The sequence below is a fragment of the Parambassis ranga genome, chromosome 13 (assembly GCF_900634625.1).
Source record: "Parambassis ranga chromosome 13, fParRan2.1, whole genome shotgun sequence".
Classification (NCBI taxonomy): Eukaryota; Metazoa; Chordata; class Actinopteri; family Ambassidae; genus Parambassis; species Parambassis ranga.
Genome location: NC_041033.1, coordinates 3,023,610 through 3,037,293, shown reverse-complemented (window position 1 = coordinate 3,037,293; position 13,684 = coordinate 3,023,610). Strand labels below are relative to the sequence as shown.

At 42.2% G+C, this 13,684-nt stretch overlaps 1 protein-coding gene across 1 annotated transcript; it reads left to right on the top strand.

Annotated features, from left to right (window-relative positions):
* Positions 1-117: 117 nt before the first annotated feature.
* LOC114444314 (alpha-2-macroglobulin-like) lies at positions 118-12,981 on the top strand. Its single transcript, XM_028418774.1, has 37 exons — positions 118-271; positions 437-564; positions 667-847; positions 1,087-1,243; positions 1,390-1,442; positions 1,847-1,867; positions 2,055-2,220; positions 2,301-2,385; positions 2,464-2,608; positions 3,089-3,206; positions 3,305-3,414; positions 3,496-3,663; positions 3,799-4,026; positions 4,386-4,449; positions 4,537-4,682; positions 4,843-4,992; positions 5,169-5,312; positions 5,500-5,590; positions 5,679-5,868; positions 5,958-6,183; positions 6,778-6,904; positions 7,031-7,152; positions 7,295-7,346; positions 7,528-7,611; positions 7,745-7,921; positions 8,007-8,082; positions 10,048-10,204; positions 10,480-10,554; positions 10,850-11,012; positions 11,087-11,274; positions 11,492-11,704; positions 11,808-11,926; positions 12,066-12,156; positions 12,238-12,306; positions 12,384-12,489; positions 12,615-12,656; positions 12,803-12,981. Exons 2-37 carry the CDS (start codon positions 479-481, stop codon positions 12,805-12,807), a joined length of 4,395 nt encoding a protein of 1,464 aa, XP_028274575.1. The 5' UTR covers positions 118-271; positions 437-478; the 3' UTR covers positions 12,808-12,981.
* Positions 12,982-13,684: the final 703 nt, after the last annotated feature.

The following is a 13,684-nucleotide window of genomic DNA, read 5'->3' as shown; positions in this document are numbered from 1 at the left end:
ATTTTAAATAGTAAGCACATTCCTTACTGTGTTGTAATCCAAGAGTTGTCTTTGGGGACATTATCGCTCCGCAAAAGTTTACTCGCACAGAGGTTAAAAGCTGTTTGCATGACAAACTCAAACATCCCACGCTGGGTAAAGGGCACTGTTGCAGGATTTTGCTGACTGTAACCTGAATGCCTCCCACTGATTTCAGTGACAGTGATGATCACAGACATCATGAAGGGAAACTATACTGAAGTGAAGCTGCATGGACAGAATCATCATAATGGTGATATTAGATTTATTTTCAAACTGCTAACTGTTTAACATTGTTTTTTAATTGCAGCTAGTAACACTATATCTGTAAATGATTACATGGAAATCAATCAGAAGGGCCTGTGTGGTGAGTAGGTGTGTTGGTATTGATGAAGCAGGGGTGGGTTTCTGTCAGCAGATATTTAACAGAAGCCGACTCTGAGGATCATTGCAGTCAGTCATGGGTCGTCCTGGGACTCACATGTGGACGTGGACAATATGTGTCTTTTTGAGCTGGATGTGTGCGAGTCGAGCGGCGGCTGACCCGTGAGTGTATCTGTACTGTACTGATTTATAACATGAAAATAGTACTGGAGTTTCTTCAGTGTCAGATCCAGCTAGTTAACAGCTGTGTGGATGTGTCTGTAGGCAGTACATGGTGGCCATTCCTGCAGTCCTTGAAGCTGGAGCTGAGACCAAATTCTGTGCAAGTCTCCTACAGCCCACCGAGTCTCTGCTGATGACTGTCACTCTGAGATCCCAGGAGAAGAACACCACTCTGTTCACACAGACTTCCAGTAAAGAGTTCCACACCTGCTTTCAGTTTCAGGTCAGCACATGGGCAACGCTCTTTTTAATTTCCTCAAACGTTCTTAGACACTGTGCTGAAGGATCAGCGTGTTGGATCTGTTTGATGAATTGGAAAATACTTTCACTAGCTTAGAAGGAGTTTTATATCTCCAAGGGAGCAGGTCTGTCATGAAGCCTGCCATGTGTGCACCACCATGTCTCCACTGTAGTCCAGAACTTTGATAATAATAAGTCAAATATCATCCCCACTTGTCACAGGTTCCATTGGTGCAGAATGAAGCAGTGCAGGAGTTTGAAGTGGAGGTTCGAGGCGGCACCTTTCACTCAAGACAAGTCAGAAAAGTCATGATCAAAACATATCGACCAATGACGTTCATCCAAACGGATAAACCAATCTACCTTCCAGGACAAACAGGTAATCGGTTGTTAAAATGCCATCAATGTAAACCTTAGTGTTGGAAAGAGGTGTATACAGTTATCCACAGACAGTGTTACATGTGCCTGTCAGTGTTCTTAACACTGCTGTAGATGATATATATGATCTTGTTTATTTCCTGTCAGTGCATTTCAGAGTAGTCTCTCTGGACACCAAGATGAGACCTGTCAATCAGCTGGTGAGTGTGAACTCTCTTTTTGACACAATGTGATAACTGTGCCTTATATTATATGTGCCCAAGTGAACTGGAGTACAAACACTAGCAGAGTGTTGTGTGGAGTCAAAGAGTTATGCAATGAAGGGAACAACATGGGTATGCTCTTTAACCTGAGTTGCATTAGTCAGTTTGCTCTGATGGATCAATAGTGGAACCAGGACCTCTTGATGAAAACCTCTATGTGCTGAGTTAGAACTTTAGTTGCTGACGAGTTTGACATTTTGTTGCAGAGAATGTTGGATATTTGTACAGTGGTAAACTTCAGTATGAAAGATGCTCATTTTCATTTTAATGTGTTATCTGTCCACATGGATTCATATGTAGTCACACCCTTTTTTTCCTCTCTCCCCCTTTTTTTCTCACAGTACAACATAATCGAGCTCAAGGTGAGAAATTACTTTTATTACTTTGCATCACAATACAGCCAAACTTTCTGTCAGATTTTTTTACTACAGTGTTTATACCTAATAGTAATATGATCAAATTGAAAGAAGCAGCCTATCTGTATTTTCACCTGTATTTTCCTTCTTGTGTCATGAGAGCATGTTTTCTCTGATTCATTACATTTGACAGGATCGTCATGACAACAGGATCGGACAGTGGCTGAACGTAACATCCAATAGTAACATTTTACAGCTTTCCTACTCCTTGAACTCGGAGGCCCCAGAAGGATCGTACCAGATCACTGTGTCAGTGGGTGGAGATCAAAAGTATCACAGCTTCAAGGTGGAGAAGTATGGTAAGTTAGTGATTTTTCCCTTTTCATTCTCACTGTGTAAAGTAGGAGAATGGACACTAACATGCTTATTTTGTCCCTAGTTTTGCCAAAATTTGACATAAATATAAAAGTAAAGGAAGAGGTTAGCATTGTCCAGGAAGAAGTTGAAGCTGAGGTTTGTGGAACGTGAGTAAAAGTCTTTTTGGCAAAATGTCAACAGCAGGTTCAGTTTGTACAGTAAATGACTTATTTGTATATTTTTAGGTACACATACGGACAGCCTGTTCCAGGGGGTGTTACAGTCCAGATGTGCCGACCTATTAATCATTATATTTATGGTTACCCTGCTGTCAGCATTAAAAACAGTGAAGTGGAATTATCTCCTCCATGCACCACAGAGACCAAACAGGTAAGTTGCTGTAGTGACAGAACACATGCATGTGTTTCCTCTTCTTACTGTTATAGTTAATGTGTCACACACAAACTAGTGTAGTACTGTGTCTTTGTATTATGTCCAGTCTCATGCCAACTACTTTGTTGTGGCAGTCTGTGTGGTCAAGTGATCCTGAGAGCTCTCAAGGTCCAGACCAGGGCTGTAGTAGTTTCTGCTGTATAACAGGCGTTAAACGAGGAACGTTGACAATAGCGACATTGCTAACCCTGCTAAAAGAGGAAGGTGGTATATTTTTTCTGCAGTTGAACATAAATCTATATCACAAGATATTTTTTTCCATTACCGTTACTAACATTGTGGTTATATAACGTTACACAGACAATCACCATTGTTTAATATATTAGTACAAGCATGCAGCAGGCCTGTTGGCTCACTGAGTTTGAATGTTAAATGTATTTCAGGCTGTTTTTAATGTTATTTTATTTTACTTTCTAGGCAGACAAGAGCGGCTGTGCTAAGTTTGTCTTTAAGATGTCAGCTTTCACCACAATTGACAAAAAGGCTTTGCAAGATAATCTGGATGTCAGTGTGTCAGTGGAAGAGGAGGGAACAGGTACGTCATTAATGGACAGTGAATGAAAACAATGCAAGATCATGTATTTAAACGTAAACCTTTTGCGGCTTTGTAACATGGAGGCTTTTTATTTTCAGGTGTTACACATTCACAGGGGAAGAGATTAACCATTTCATATGTTATTGGGAGACTGTCTTTTTTTGACATGCCCAAAGTTTATGAAAAAGGATCAAATGTGGAAGGAAAGGTAAATCTTGTCTTCACTGTTGCTGTGCTTGCATCACACAGGGAACCCAAATCACATGGTCTGACTATCTTGTGGTTTCAGATCAAAGCAGTGTACCACAATAACACACCCATTCCTGACATGCCGGTGTACCTGCTTAAGAGTCAAAGATCATCTTTCCATCATCTTCTGAATCTCACAACTGACAGCAATGGCATCGCTGCATTCTCAGTTAGCACAGAATTCTTTGAAGAGGAAGTTAGTCTCCATGTAAGTAAAAAGTACCACACATGCAGTCTGTCATCAACATGTAACGCAGCCCAACAGCTGTTTGTTTGCATTTTCATCAACAAAAAGTGATCTCACATCCATCATGAGCTCATGGATATTTTTTCTCTAATCCAGGTTAAGAGCAATCCAACAGAGCAGTATGTTGAATATAGAACTCCTTTCTATGAGAATGGCCTTTACACACTGCCTCTGTCCCAAGCCTCCTCTCCTTATACTAAAACAGTCAGCTCACTGGAGGTGAAGACAAAGGATGCACCACTTCGCTGTGATACAGAAGAAGACATTTCCGTCCAGTACACTGTAGTAAAAGAAGCCAGGGGCTCTGTGGATGTGGTGTATCTGGTGAGGCTCATTTTACTCCTCAAAAGCCGCCACATTCAGTGGAAGGAATGACCTTTGGGTCACACTAATTTAAAAGGCAAAAGTGAGGATGGTATGTTCCTCTTCAAACATGTCATTGTGCTGATAACTTCTGATTAATCATCAAGATATACTTGTGAACTGAATCTTGACTGTGATGAATGTGAATGTGATCAATATGAATGAATGAATGAATGAATATGACTGTAGAGGATATGAGAAGCTAACTGTGGGTGAAATATACTCCAAGGAATAATGTATGTATTTATTGCCATATTTATGTATGAATGACTGAAACTGCCTTACTCACTGTTGGTGTCATTTTCTCCAAAACCCACCAGGTTCTTTCCAAAGGAGCGATTGTCATGCAAGGACATGAAGAGGTTGAAGTGCAGGATAAACCTGGTTTGTAATGTTCAAGTCATATTTGAATACTGTTATTGATTTTGTGTTTGTGTGGATGATCAGATTTCTAATCGTTGTGTTTTTCAGTGAATGAGGGTGAAGTGTCCTTTAAGCTCAAGGTGTCTCCAGAGATGTCCCCTGAAATCCAGATTGTGGTCTATGCTGTCCTCCCCAGTGAGAGTGTGATCGCCCACAGTGCTGACTTCTCCACTGAGAAATGCTTCAGTCACAAGGTCAGTGTGAGAAGACAAAGGGGTACTGATTGCACTTTTAAGAGTTAGTTGTATAAACACACAAGATTATAGATGGTTGCAGTGAATACACTGACTGTACCAGCTCCACTGTATATAGTAGAGACGTCAAAGTTTAGAAGGTGTGTCTTGTATGTTTTAGGTATCAGTGGAGTTTACACCTCCTTCAGCTGTGCCAGGAGAGCAGACCAGCATGCAGGTGACGGCCCATCCAGACTCTTTGTGCGGTGTGAGCGCCATCGACCAGAGTGTTCTCATCAAGGAGCCCGGGGAAGCTCTGACTGCAGCCAAGGTAACTGGAGGAATCAACCACAAATACATCTAGAATTGTGAGATTTGTGGGATCACAAGCTGTCACAAATCATCCAATCACCTGGTGTTGGGATAAACATGTCTGTAGATATACAAGATAGAGATAAAACATTTAAGGTTTGCTTTTTTACTTTATAATTTATTTATTTTTTTCAGATCTTTGACTTGCTGCCTGTTAGGAAAATGACATACATCCCATATCAGGTTGAAGATCCTACAGAGTGTTTGCATGTCAGACCAAGAAGATACATTTTGCCACCTCCTAATCAAGAGAGAGGGGATGTTTATTCAGTTTTTCAGGTACTTCTACAATAAATGTGAAGAGTGAAGAATAATATTGTATATATGAGGTTGTAAAAAAAAAATCACAAATTCCTTGTTATTACTAGAGGATTACCTCTGACAGCCTTAATATACTTTGAATAGTTTTTGTGTTGTAGCTGTAATGAACTTTGTGGTGATAGTTGTTTGTTGTTGTATCATCTAGAATGTAGGACTGAAAATGGCGACAAACATACCCATCCGAATGCCTTCATGTCTGAAATACAAAGGAAAAGAGTACTACCAGGGCCACTATGGTGATTTTTTAACATCTCTGTCACATACAGAACATCTACTTACATGTGATCTGTGCATCTGCTTCACTATTTTCTGCTTTTTTTTCAGGCATTAGTTATAGATACCATGTTGGTTTTGAAGCAGCTCCTAATGTAGCCAGAATGGATATGGTAGGATTAGGGGGAGCACCTGGTCCTGCTGGGGGAGCTGTTGGATACCTTCCTCCTCCTCCTCCTCCAATAGAGACCATCCGCACTTTCTTCCCTGAGACTTGGATATGGGACCTGGTGGAAGTTGGGTGAGCTTTGAAAGGGGCATTATGATGAGCACATTGATGGAACGAACAAACCTCACTCACGTGGATTGTCTGTATCACCTCTCATTTAGAGAGTCTGGAAAGAAGGACGTGTCCCTCACTGTCCCAGACACCATCACCACCTGGGAGACGGAAGCTTTCTGTTTGTCTCCTCAGGGTTTTGGTTTGGCTCCTCGTAAAAACTTCACCGTCTTCCAGCCCTTCTTCTTGGAGCTGACCATGCCGTACTCCATTATCCGAGGGGAGCACTTTGAACTGAAGGCAACTGTCTTCAACTACCTGACCAGCTGCATCATGGTAAAATATGACTCTACATGAACTGAATTATTGTGTCAGGCTGCACCTCATTGCTAACAATCATGGCTTCAAGTAGAGATAACTCAAACATGTCTTTGTGCAGTGTAAAACAATTAGAAAGATATCAATCACTGAAAAGGAAAGGTGAATCCCTTTATTTTACAGATGTTGAAATAAATAAAGAGTGAAATAATAATAAAGAGTTGTAACTACACGATTACAACTCCAAAGAACAGTTTTTCACTCTGTAATGCACATCAACTGTAGAAAAAACAACTTAACTGCTGCTCCAACATGGCTTTTTACGTGCACAAGGATTTTTGTTTTTTCAGGATTTTGTTAGTCCATGCAGATTTTTAAAGTGAGGGGTGGAATAAAGTGGTTCTGAATAAATATCAGGATTTTATGCTTAAATTTGTCTGTTTGGCACCACATGGTGCATTTAAGTACCATTAGAGTTTCAGGGAGCGAGGATGATGTCCCTTACAAATCGTACTTGTTTACATGTGTTCATGAATCCATCTTTAATGTACCAAACGCCTGCTGCTTTTATTCAGCGTTCCATCTCTGATGTGATTATCGTCTCCTGAACAGATCAGTGTGACTCCCACACCCTCTTTGGAGTACAACCTCACACCTCTATCTGGTGACCAATACACATCCTGTTTGTGCGCCAGTGAACGCAAGACCCTCAGTTGGACCATGGTCCCCTCAGTCTTAGGTGAGATTCTGGGTTTTTCCCCTCACTGGTGTGAAGGGTGACTAGATGGATTAACGAATGTCCTTTATATCATCTGTATGAAATCAGATCACCTCACCAAATAACTGTTTTACTAATCTTTTTTAGGGGCCTTGAACGTGACGGTGCGTGCTGAGGCTGTGCCTTCTCACGCTTCATGTGACAATGAGATTGTGGAGGTCCCTGAGAGAGGTCGCATCGATGTGGTCACAAAATCTCTCATTGTAAAGGTGTGTGCCAAAAAATATTCTTTGGTGTAAATAAAGATATTATACCTGACATTACATTATAGCTGTCACTTTTCACTTTCAGTTGATGATGCATTTTTGAGGATTTAATGTCGACAATTGTTTTCTTTCTTCTTCTCTGCAGGCTGAAGGAACTGAAATGACAAAGACGTACAACTGGCTGCTCTGCCCCAAAGGTCAGTGTGTGTTCCACCGTTTTCAAATGCCATTACTTCAGTACATTTTCCTCATTTCACTAACTGATCATACTCCCATTTCTGTAACCTGGATTTCCAGTATGGCCTGTCATGCACTCAAGTAGAGGTACTGACCTGCTGTTGCAGTTTCTGTTAGACAGTTGTTTCTGTGTGCACACAGGAGATGCTCTGACCGAGGAAATGGACATACAGCTCCCTGAGAATGTGATCCATGGATCTGCTCGTGCTTCAGTATCAGTGCTGGGTAAACCTCTCATTTGTTTTAGTATAATTCCTGTGCTGTAGCTTTGTGTTTCCTAATCTCATTTTATACCACCTGTATCCTGCTGGCTGGATTAGATCCACTCATCCTGTTTTTTTTTTTTTTTTTTGTGAAGGTGACATCCTCGGTCGGGCCCTCAAGAACCTGGATGGTCTGCTGCAGATGCCGTATGGATGTGGAGAACAGAACATGGCTCTGCTGGCTCCAAACATCTTCATCCTGCAGTACCTGAAAGGCACACAGCAGCTGACCCCAGCCATCATGGAGAAGGCAGCCAACTTCCTGACCAGCGGTGAGTTTGAAATTCAAATCTGAGAGTGCCAGCTCATACTTATACCATACAAGATGTGACAAAGCTTGTTCTGTCTGCTCCACAGGCTACCAGAGACAGCTGAACTACAAAGATAGCACAGGTGCTTACACTACTTTTGGATCGGGACCAGGGAACACTTGGTGAGAACATTAATGATCAATATTCCACACAGAATAATTACATTTATACCATAGCATCACATACAGGTGACCTCAGACATAATCAGACACAATCAGACATAAAATTAGCATGGTAGGGGAAAGGGGTTGACTCCTCCTTAAATACCAAATTAATGGCAAGGTGGGTGAAAAAATAGTTCCTGTCTCTGTCACATGGGCTTCTCTGCTGCCTTGCCCCTTTGTCACACATCTTCAAACATCATGACACCAACCTTTTATTAAGACAAACAAATCAAGACAAAAGTCACTTTGAGGACAAATAGTGAGGTCATGACCTCACTATTTGGCAGCTAGCGTTCATCTTAGGCAGCTTGTGTTATGATACTCAGTATAGCTGTTACTGTGTAAATAATGTACTTTGTAATGTACTTATCTTATCCTAAGAAAAATTAAACATACCAATTTAGATATGTACTGTTGCCAATGTTCTCCACTTTAATGTCAATAATGTAAAGCATAATTTTATCTGCCATCTCCAAGAGTTTAAATCGAGGCAACTGGACTCATGCATTGTTTTTTGAAGACGTTTTGCCACTCCCCCAAGTGGCTTCTTCAGTTCTGCAACTATTCTGGTTGGGAATCTTGAGTTTTATGTGTTCAGGACCTCTGTCTGTGGATCTTGCAGGAACTCACATGACTAAGATCCCTATAGTTGGTTAATGGTCAGTTAACAACCAGAAACTATGCCTGGGCCATGTGCAGGACTAGTTGACGGCCCATTGTTAGAGTTTGAATGTGAGTGAAGTCTGCTAGGAAGGGATGAAAGGACATAGTTGTAAACAGGTGAGAACTGATGCCCCAGCCCTCCTCCTCTGTTTAGAGAGGTTTTTTTCCATTTCACATAGATGCTTCTTTGACTCCTCTTTCATACCATCTGTCCTCCCTGTCTAGAATTTGGACATTATTATCCTCAAAGGAATGAGCACTCTCTTTGAGGTGAAGGTGAACTGCTGAGTCTTGTCCTGACGAGGTGGCTCTCCTGTGCTGTGCCATCCTTCTGTGTAGTGGTTGTTTGGTTTCACCAACAGAGATCAGAGCATTCCTCACTGCACTGAACTGCATAGATTACATTGCTCTGTCTGTCCCTGTGAGTTTTGTCCTTAGGGTGGACCAGTTTTTGTCTCAGCGTAGAGCTGGGCTTAAAGTGTACTGGGATCTGATGTGCACTGAAAATCCTTCTCAGTTTCTCAGAAACTCCTGATATATATGGGATGACAATGTTTTTTCGGCGTGACTGGTCCTGTTCTGTTTTGGCTGTCTGCTGCTCTTTCCTTTTGCCAGCTTTCACCAGGGCCCAGTTTGGGTAGCCACAAGTTCTGAGAGCTGTGTTTACTTGTTTTTGCTCCTTGGTTCTACCTTCTGTCTTAGTGGGTATTGTTTGTACCCGGTGTTGTAAGGTCCTGATGACCCCCAGCTTATGCTCCAGTGGGTGGTGTGAGTCAAACGGTTTCCTGTATACCTCAATGCTTAGGCCCCTGTCTGCTTCAATGTGAACAAGGCAGTCAAGAAATACCAGACTGTTGTCTTTAACATCCTCCCGAGTGAATTGGATGTTTTTGTCCACTGCATTTATGTGGGTGGTGAAGTGCTCCACCTCACTAGCCCGGATCTTCACCCATGTGTCATCCACATATCTGAACCAGTGGGATGGAGCTGTTCCTGGAAAGGAAGCTAGAGCTCTAGCCTCCACCACTTCCATGTAAAGGTTGGCCACAATTGGGGATACAGGTGACCCCATGGGGGGTGGCGAAACGTCTTTGAAAAACAATCCTTGAGTCCAGTTGCCTCAATTTAAACTCTTGGAAATGACTATGACCTGGATGAATGAGAGAATTCACAGATTTATCTGCCATCTCCACTTCATGATTCAGTTTTACAGTTCAGCATCTTAAAGTCATTTCTTTCTGCCTTTCTGCTCCTTCTCAGGCTAACAACGTTTGTGATGAGATCTTTTGCCAAAGCTCAGGCTTTTGTCTACATTGATCCTGCAACCATCGAGCAGTCCAGAGTGTGGCTGGAGCAGGAACAACAGGAAAATGGGTGTTTCAGGAAATCTGGAACACTATTTAACAACAGAATGAAGGCAAGCTGACTGTCTGCGAGACGTACACAGTGACATCTAGCAGCATGAGCCCTCTTCCATGCATAGTTGGACAGTAACCACTAATTATCCCCTCTCAGGTAGACATGAACAGGTTTTAACACCATGCTAGCTTCTCCTGACGGGTCAGGCTTGACTGTCAATTGTTTGTAAAGCAGGTTTCTGCCACTGTTTGCAGTGTGTTAAACAGAGCATAACATCTCTTTTGTGGTCTTGTGTGACCACTGAATTATGTATGTGATGCTTTGTCTGTCCAGGGTGGTGTGTCAGATGTAGTGACTCTCAGTGCGTACATCACTGCAGCCTTCTTGGAGATGAATATGTCAGCAAGTGTGAGTACACATGATCTACACAAATATCCTTAAATTGTATCAGTCCAAGCATCACTCCTAATATAACACTACTATGTACTACTGTGCAATAACAAGCAGAGACTGTCTTTCTCCTTGAAGAGGGGGAAAGATACATAAATGCTGTTTGCTATTATTATGACCATCAGTTTAGAAGGACATCATGGTCATGAGTGGAAGCAGTAATGAGTGAACAGTAGCATTGTTTGTGGACGTGATTTTACATCTGTGTGTAAACAGCCAAATCAGTTTTAAACTTGTTTTTTTTATGTTGTAGAATCCTGTGGTGATGAAGAGCCTGTCTTGCCTAAAGGAGTCCCTCAGTGACCTCAGCAACACCTACACCACAGCTCTGCTGGCGTACGTCTTCACACTGGCAGGAGACATGGAGACCCGTGCTCAGCTTCTGCAGCACCTGGACACAGTCTCAGTAACAGACGGTGAGTCATTGTCCTGAAGGAAATCATTCAGGTCACAATAACCTGGATGTTTCTTACACTGTGTCTGTTTGCAGGGGGTCTCCTCTACTGGTCTCAGACAGCAAAGGAAACATCAGCCTCTCTGTCTGTGGAGATCAGCTCTTATGTTCTCTTGGCCAAACTCGGCACCTCTCCCACTGTTGAAGACCTGGGCTACGCCTCCCGCATCGTCAGGTGGCTGACGAAGCAGCAGAACTACTACGGAGGATTCTCCTCCACACAGGTACAACAGAACTCAAAGGTCTGGGACACATGGATACCAAATTCAGTGTCACATCATTCTGAGGCTTTACAAATTTGTTGTAGCTTTGTTAAATCCATGGATTTATTGATGATATGTGTTGCATTGCTTCTAAAAGATAATGCTCATTATAGCTGATAATATAGACTCCTACACATGAAACCTGCTGCCTCTACAAACCACAGTGTGTGTGTTGTAGGACACTGTGGTGGCTCTTCAGGCTCTGGCTCTCTACTCCACTCTGGTCTTCAGTCCAGAGGGCTCCAGCACAGTGACAGTCCAGTCTCCCAGTGGCCAGCTGACATTTGATGTGAATCAGGACAACAAGCTGCTCTACCAGGAGACCCTGCTGCAGGACGTGAAAGGGAAGTACAGCCTGGAGGTGAAGGGCACTGCATGTGCTTCAGTGCAGGTCAGTGACATGTGAGAGAGTTTACTGCTTAACCATAATTAGCCCCCTTTTTCATCTAGTGGATGTTTTCTATAAATATAACAATGTCAAACCAACCTTCCAGTTGGGTCTCCTCTACAACATCCCAACTCTGGGTGATGTCACCACGCTTGGGGTGGAGGTCCAATCAGAGGATGACTGTACCAGTCAGAGACCCAAACTCAGTCTGAAGCTCAAGTCCCTGTAAGTGATTGACACGCTGATGTGACAGAGGAAAGTGTGCATCTGTCAGTGTGGTGGACGTACATGAGACATGAAGTAGTTACTTCTCCACAGGCTCAGAGTAAGACGTGACGTTAACATTGCTATTGTTCTATTACAGATACAGTGGTGAGCAGGACAGCACCAACATGGTGATCCTGGATATCAAAATGCTGTCTGGATTTGTCCCAGACCCAAAGTCTCTGGAGATGGTGAGTTATTACGCTGACTCACCTTAACAGAACGGAGAGTGGGTGTCACCTCTGTCTTAACCGATTATTCTCTTCTACCAGCTCAAAAGTGCCCTCCTGGTGGATCGTGTAGAACAGAAGGACGATCATGTTCTGATGTATCTACGAGGGGTGAGGATCCACGGTGGAGACACAGTCACTGATGCTGTATGATTTTGGGACTGACTGTGACGTCTCTGTCTCTTTAGTTACTGAAGGCCACCCCCATCAACCACAGTTTAGACCTCATACAGGAGCTCCCAGTGCAGAACCTGAAGCCAGCCGTGGTCAAGATCTATGACTACTACCAACCAAGTACACCTTTAAACCCCTTTACTGACACCACATGCTGAAACTGAGCCAGACGACAAACTGACCACAGTTTTGTTTGAAGTTTAAAATGTGTTGAATATAGTTTTACTGTTTTCTTTTTCTTTCAGGTGACCAGGCTGAGACAGAATACATCTTCTCGTGTGCTACAGGTAACAAACCATCTAAACACAATAACCCTGCAGCAATTCTCACAATATTCAGTGAAGGTATTGTTTTTTTAAGCTAAACACAAAATGTGTTTAACATCAGCCACACTTCCTCAGTGAGTGCTCACTTTTTATTCTTTCTTTTGCAGCTTGAAGAGCTCATCACTGTTTCCAGTGTGATGTAAAGATTCCTTTACTGACGTTTTGTACCTCCATGTCTTAATGTGTCATTTTGCAGTTAAACATGTGTTTGCTGGTTATTGTAACTGTGTTCAATGTTGAAATCAATCCTAAAATACAGTAAAGTGATGTGAACATCCAGCTTAAATCTGGTCTCTGTTTCTACAGTTTCAGCTGTATGTAGCATTCTGTGCATTGTCACCAGAAACAAAACCTCGTGTGGAAGAAAACTCACAAAAGCAGGAAGTCTTATTTATTTTGAGTCAATCATGTAGGGGGAAAGTGAGAGTGCACATTATGTTTGACTATAAAAATGTGGTACTCCTGAGAAGGAACACATATTTTTCACTGCAATAAAGTTAAAGGTCCCCCCCTTTAACAGGGTCATGTCCTTACAATTTTCAAAATACCACAGAGATGATGTTATTACATCATAATAACTGGCTATAGCCTCTTTGAAATGTGCTTGTGGTCTGTAATTTTAAATGCTGATGAGCTGTTGCTGCCAACTATACAATCGTAGGTGTGACTTGTCCCCCTTATGACATCAAAAGGGGGCTGCAGAAATACTCATATACACAGAGATGTATGGACTCCCTATAATACATAAGGATGGAATTCCTCTTAGGCCCATTGTAAGCAGCACCAATTCAGTCCTATACAATATGGCTGACACAGGCAGCATGGGGTCACCTGTGCCCCCTGTTGTGGCTAATGTCAAGGTGATTTATTAGGTTTTATTTTTATTTTACTCTATTTACACTATTTTTTTTTACTTTATTTTTCTAACCTGTTTTTTTATTGTTTTTATACATGGAGCACCTGGAATGAAAGCAATTTCCCCCTGGGAT

What these genes read in the sequence shown, in the direction of transcription:
- LOC114444314 (XM_028418774.1), top strand. Translation starts at nt 479, where the DNA reads ATGGGTCGTCCTGGGACTCACATGTGGACGTGGACAATATGTGTCTTT. An exon ending in AGCCAACTTCCTGACCAGCG is followed by an intron (nt 7,922 to 8,006) that starts GTGAGTTTGAAA and finishes TCTGCTCCACAG; the next exon opens with GCTACCAGAGACAGCTGAAC. An exon ending in TATTTAACAACAGAATGAAG is followed by an intron (nt 10,205 to 10,479) that starts GCAAGCTGACTG and finishes TTGTCTGTCCAG; the next exon opens with GGTGGTGTGTCAGATGTAGT.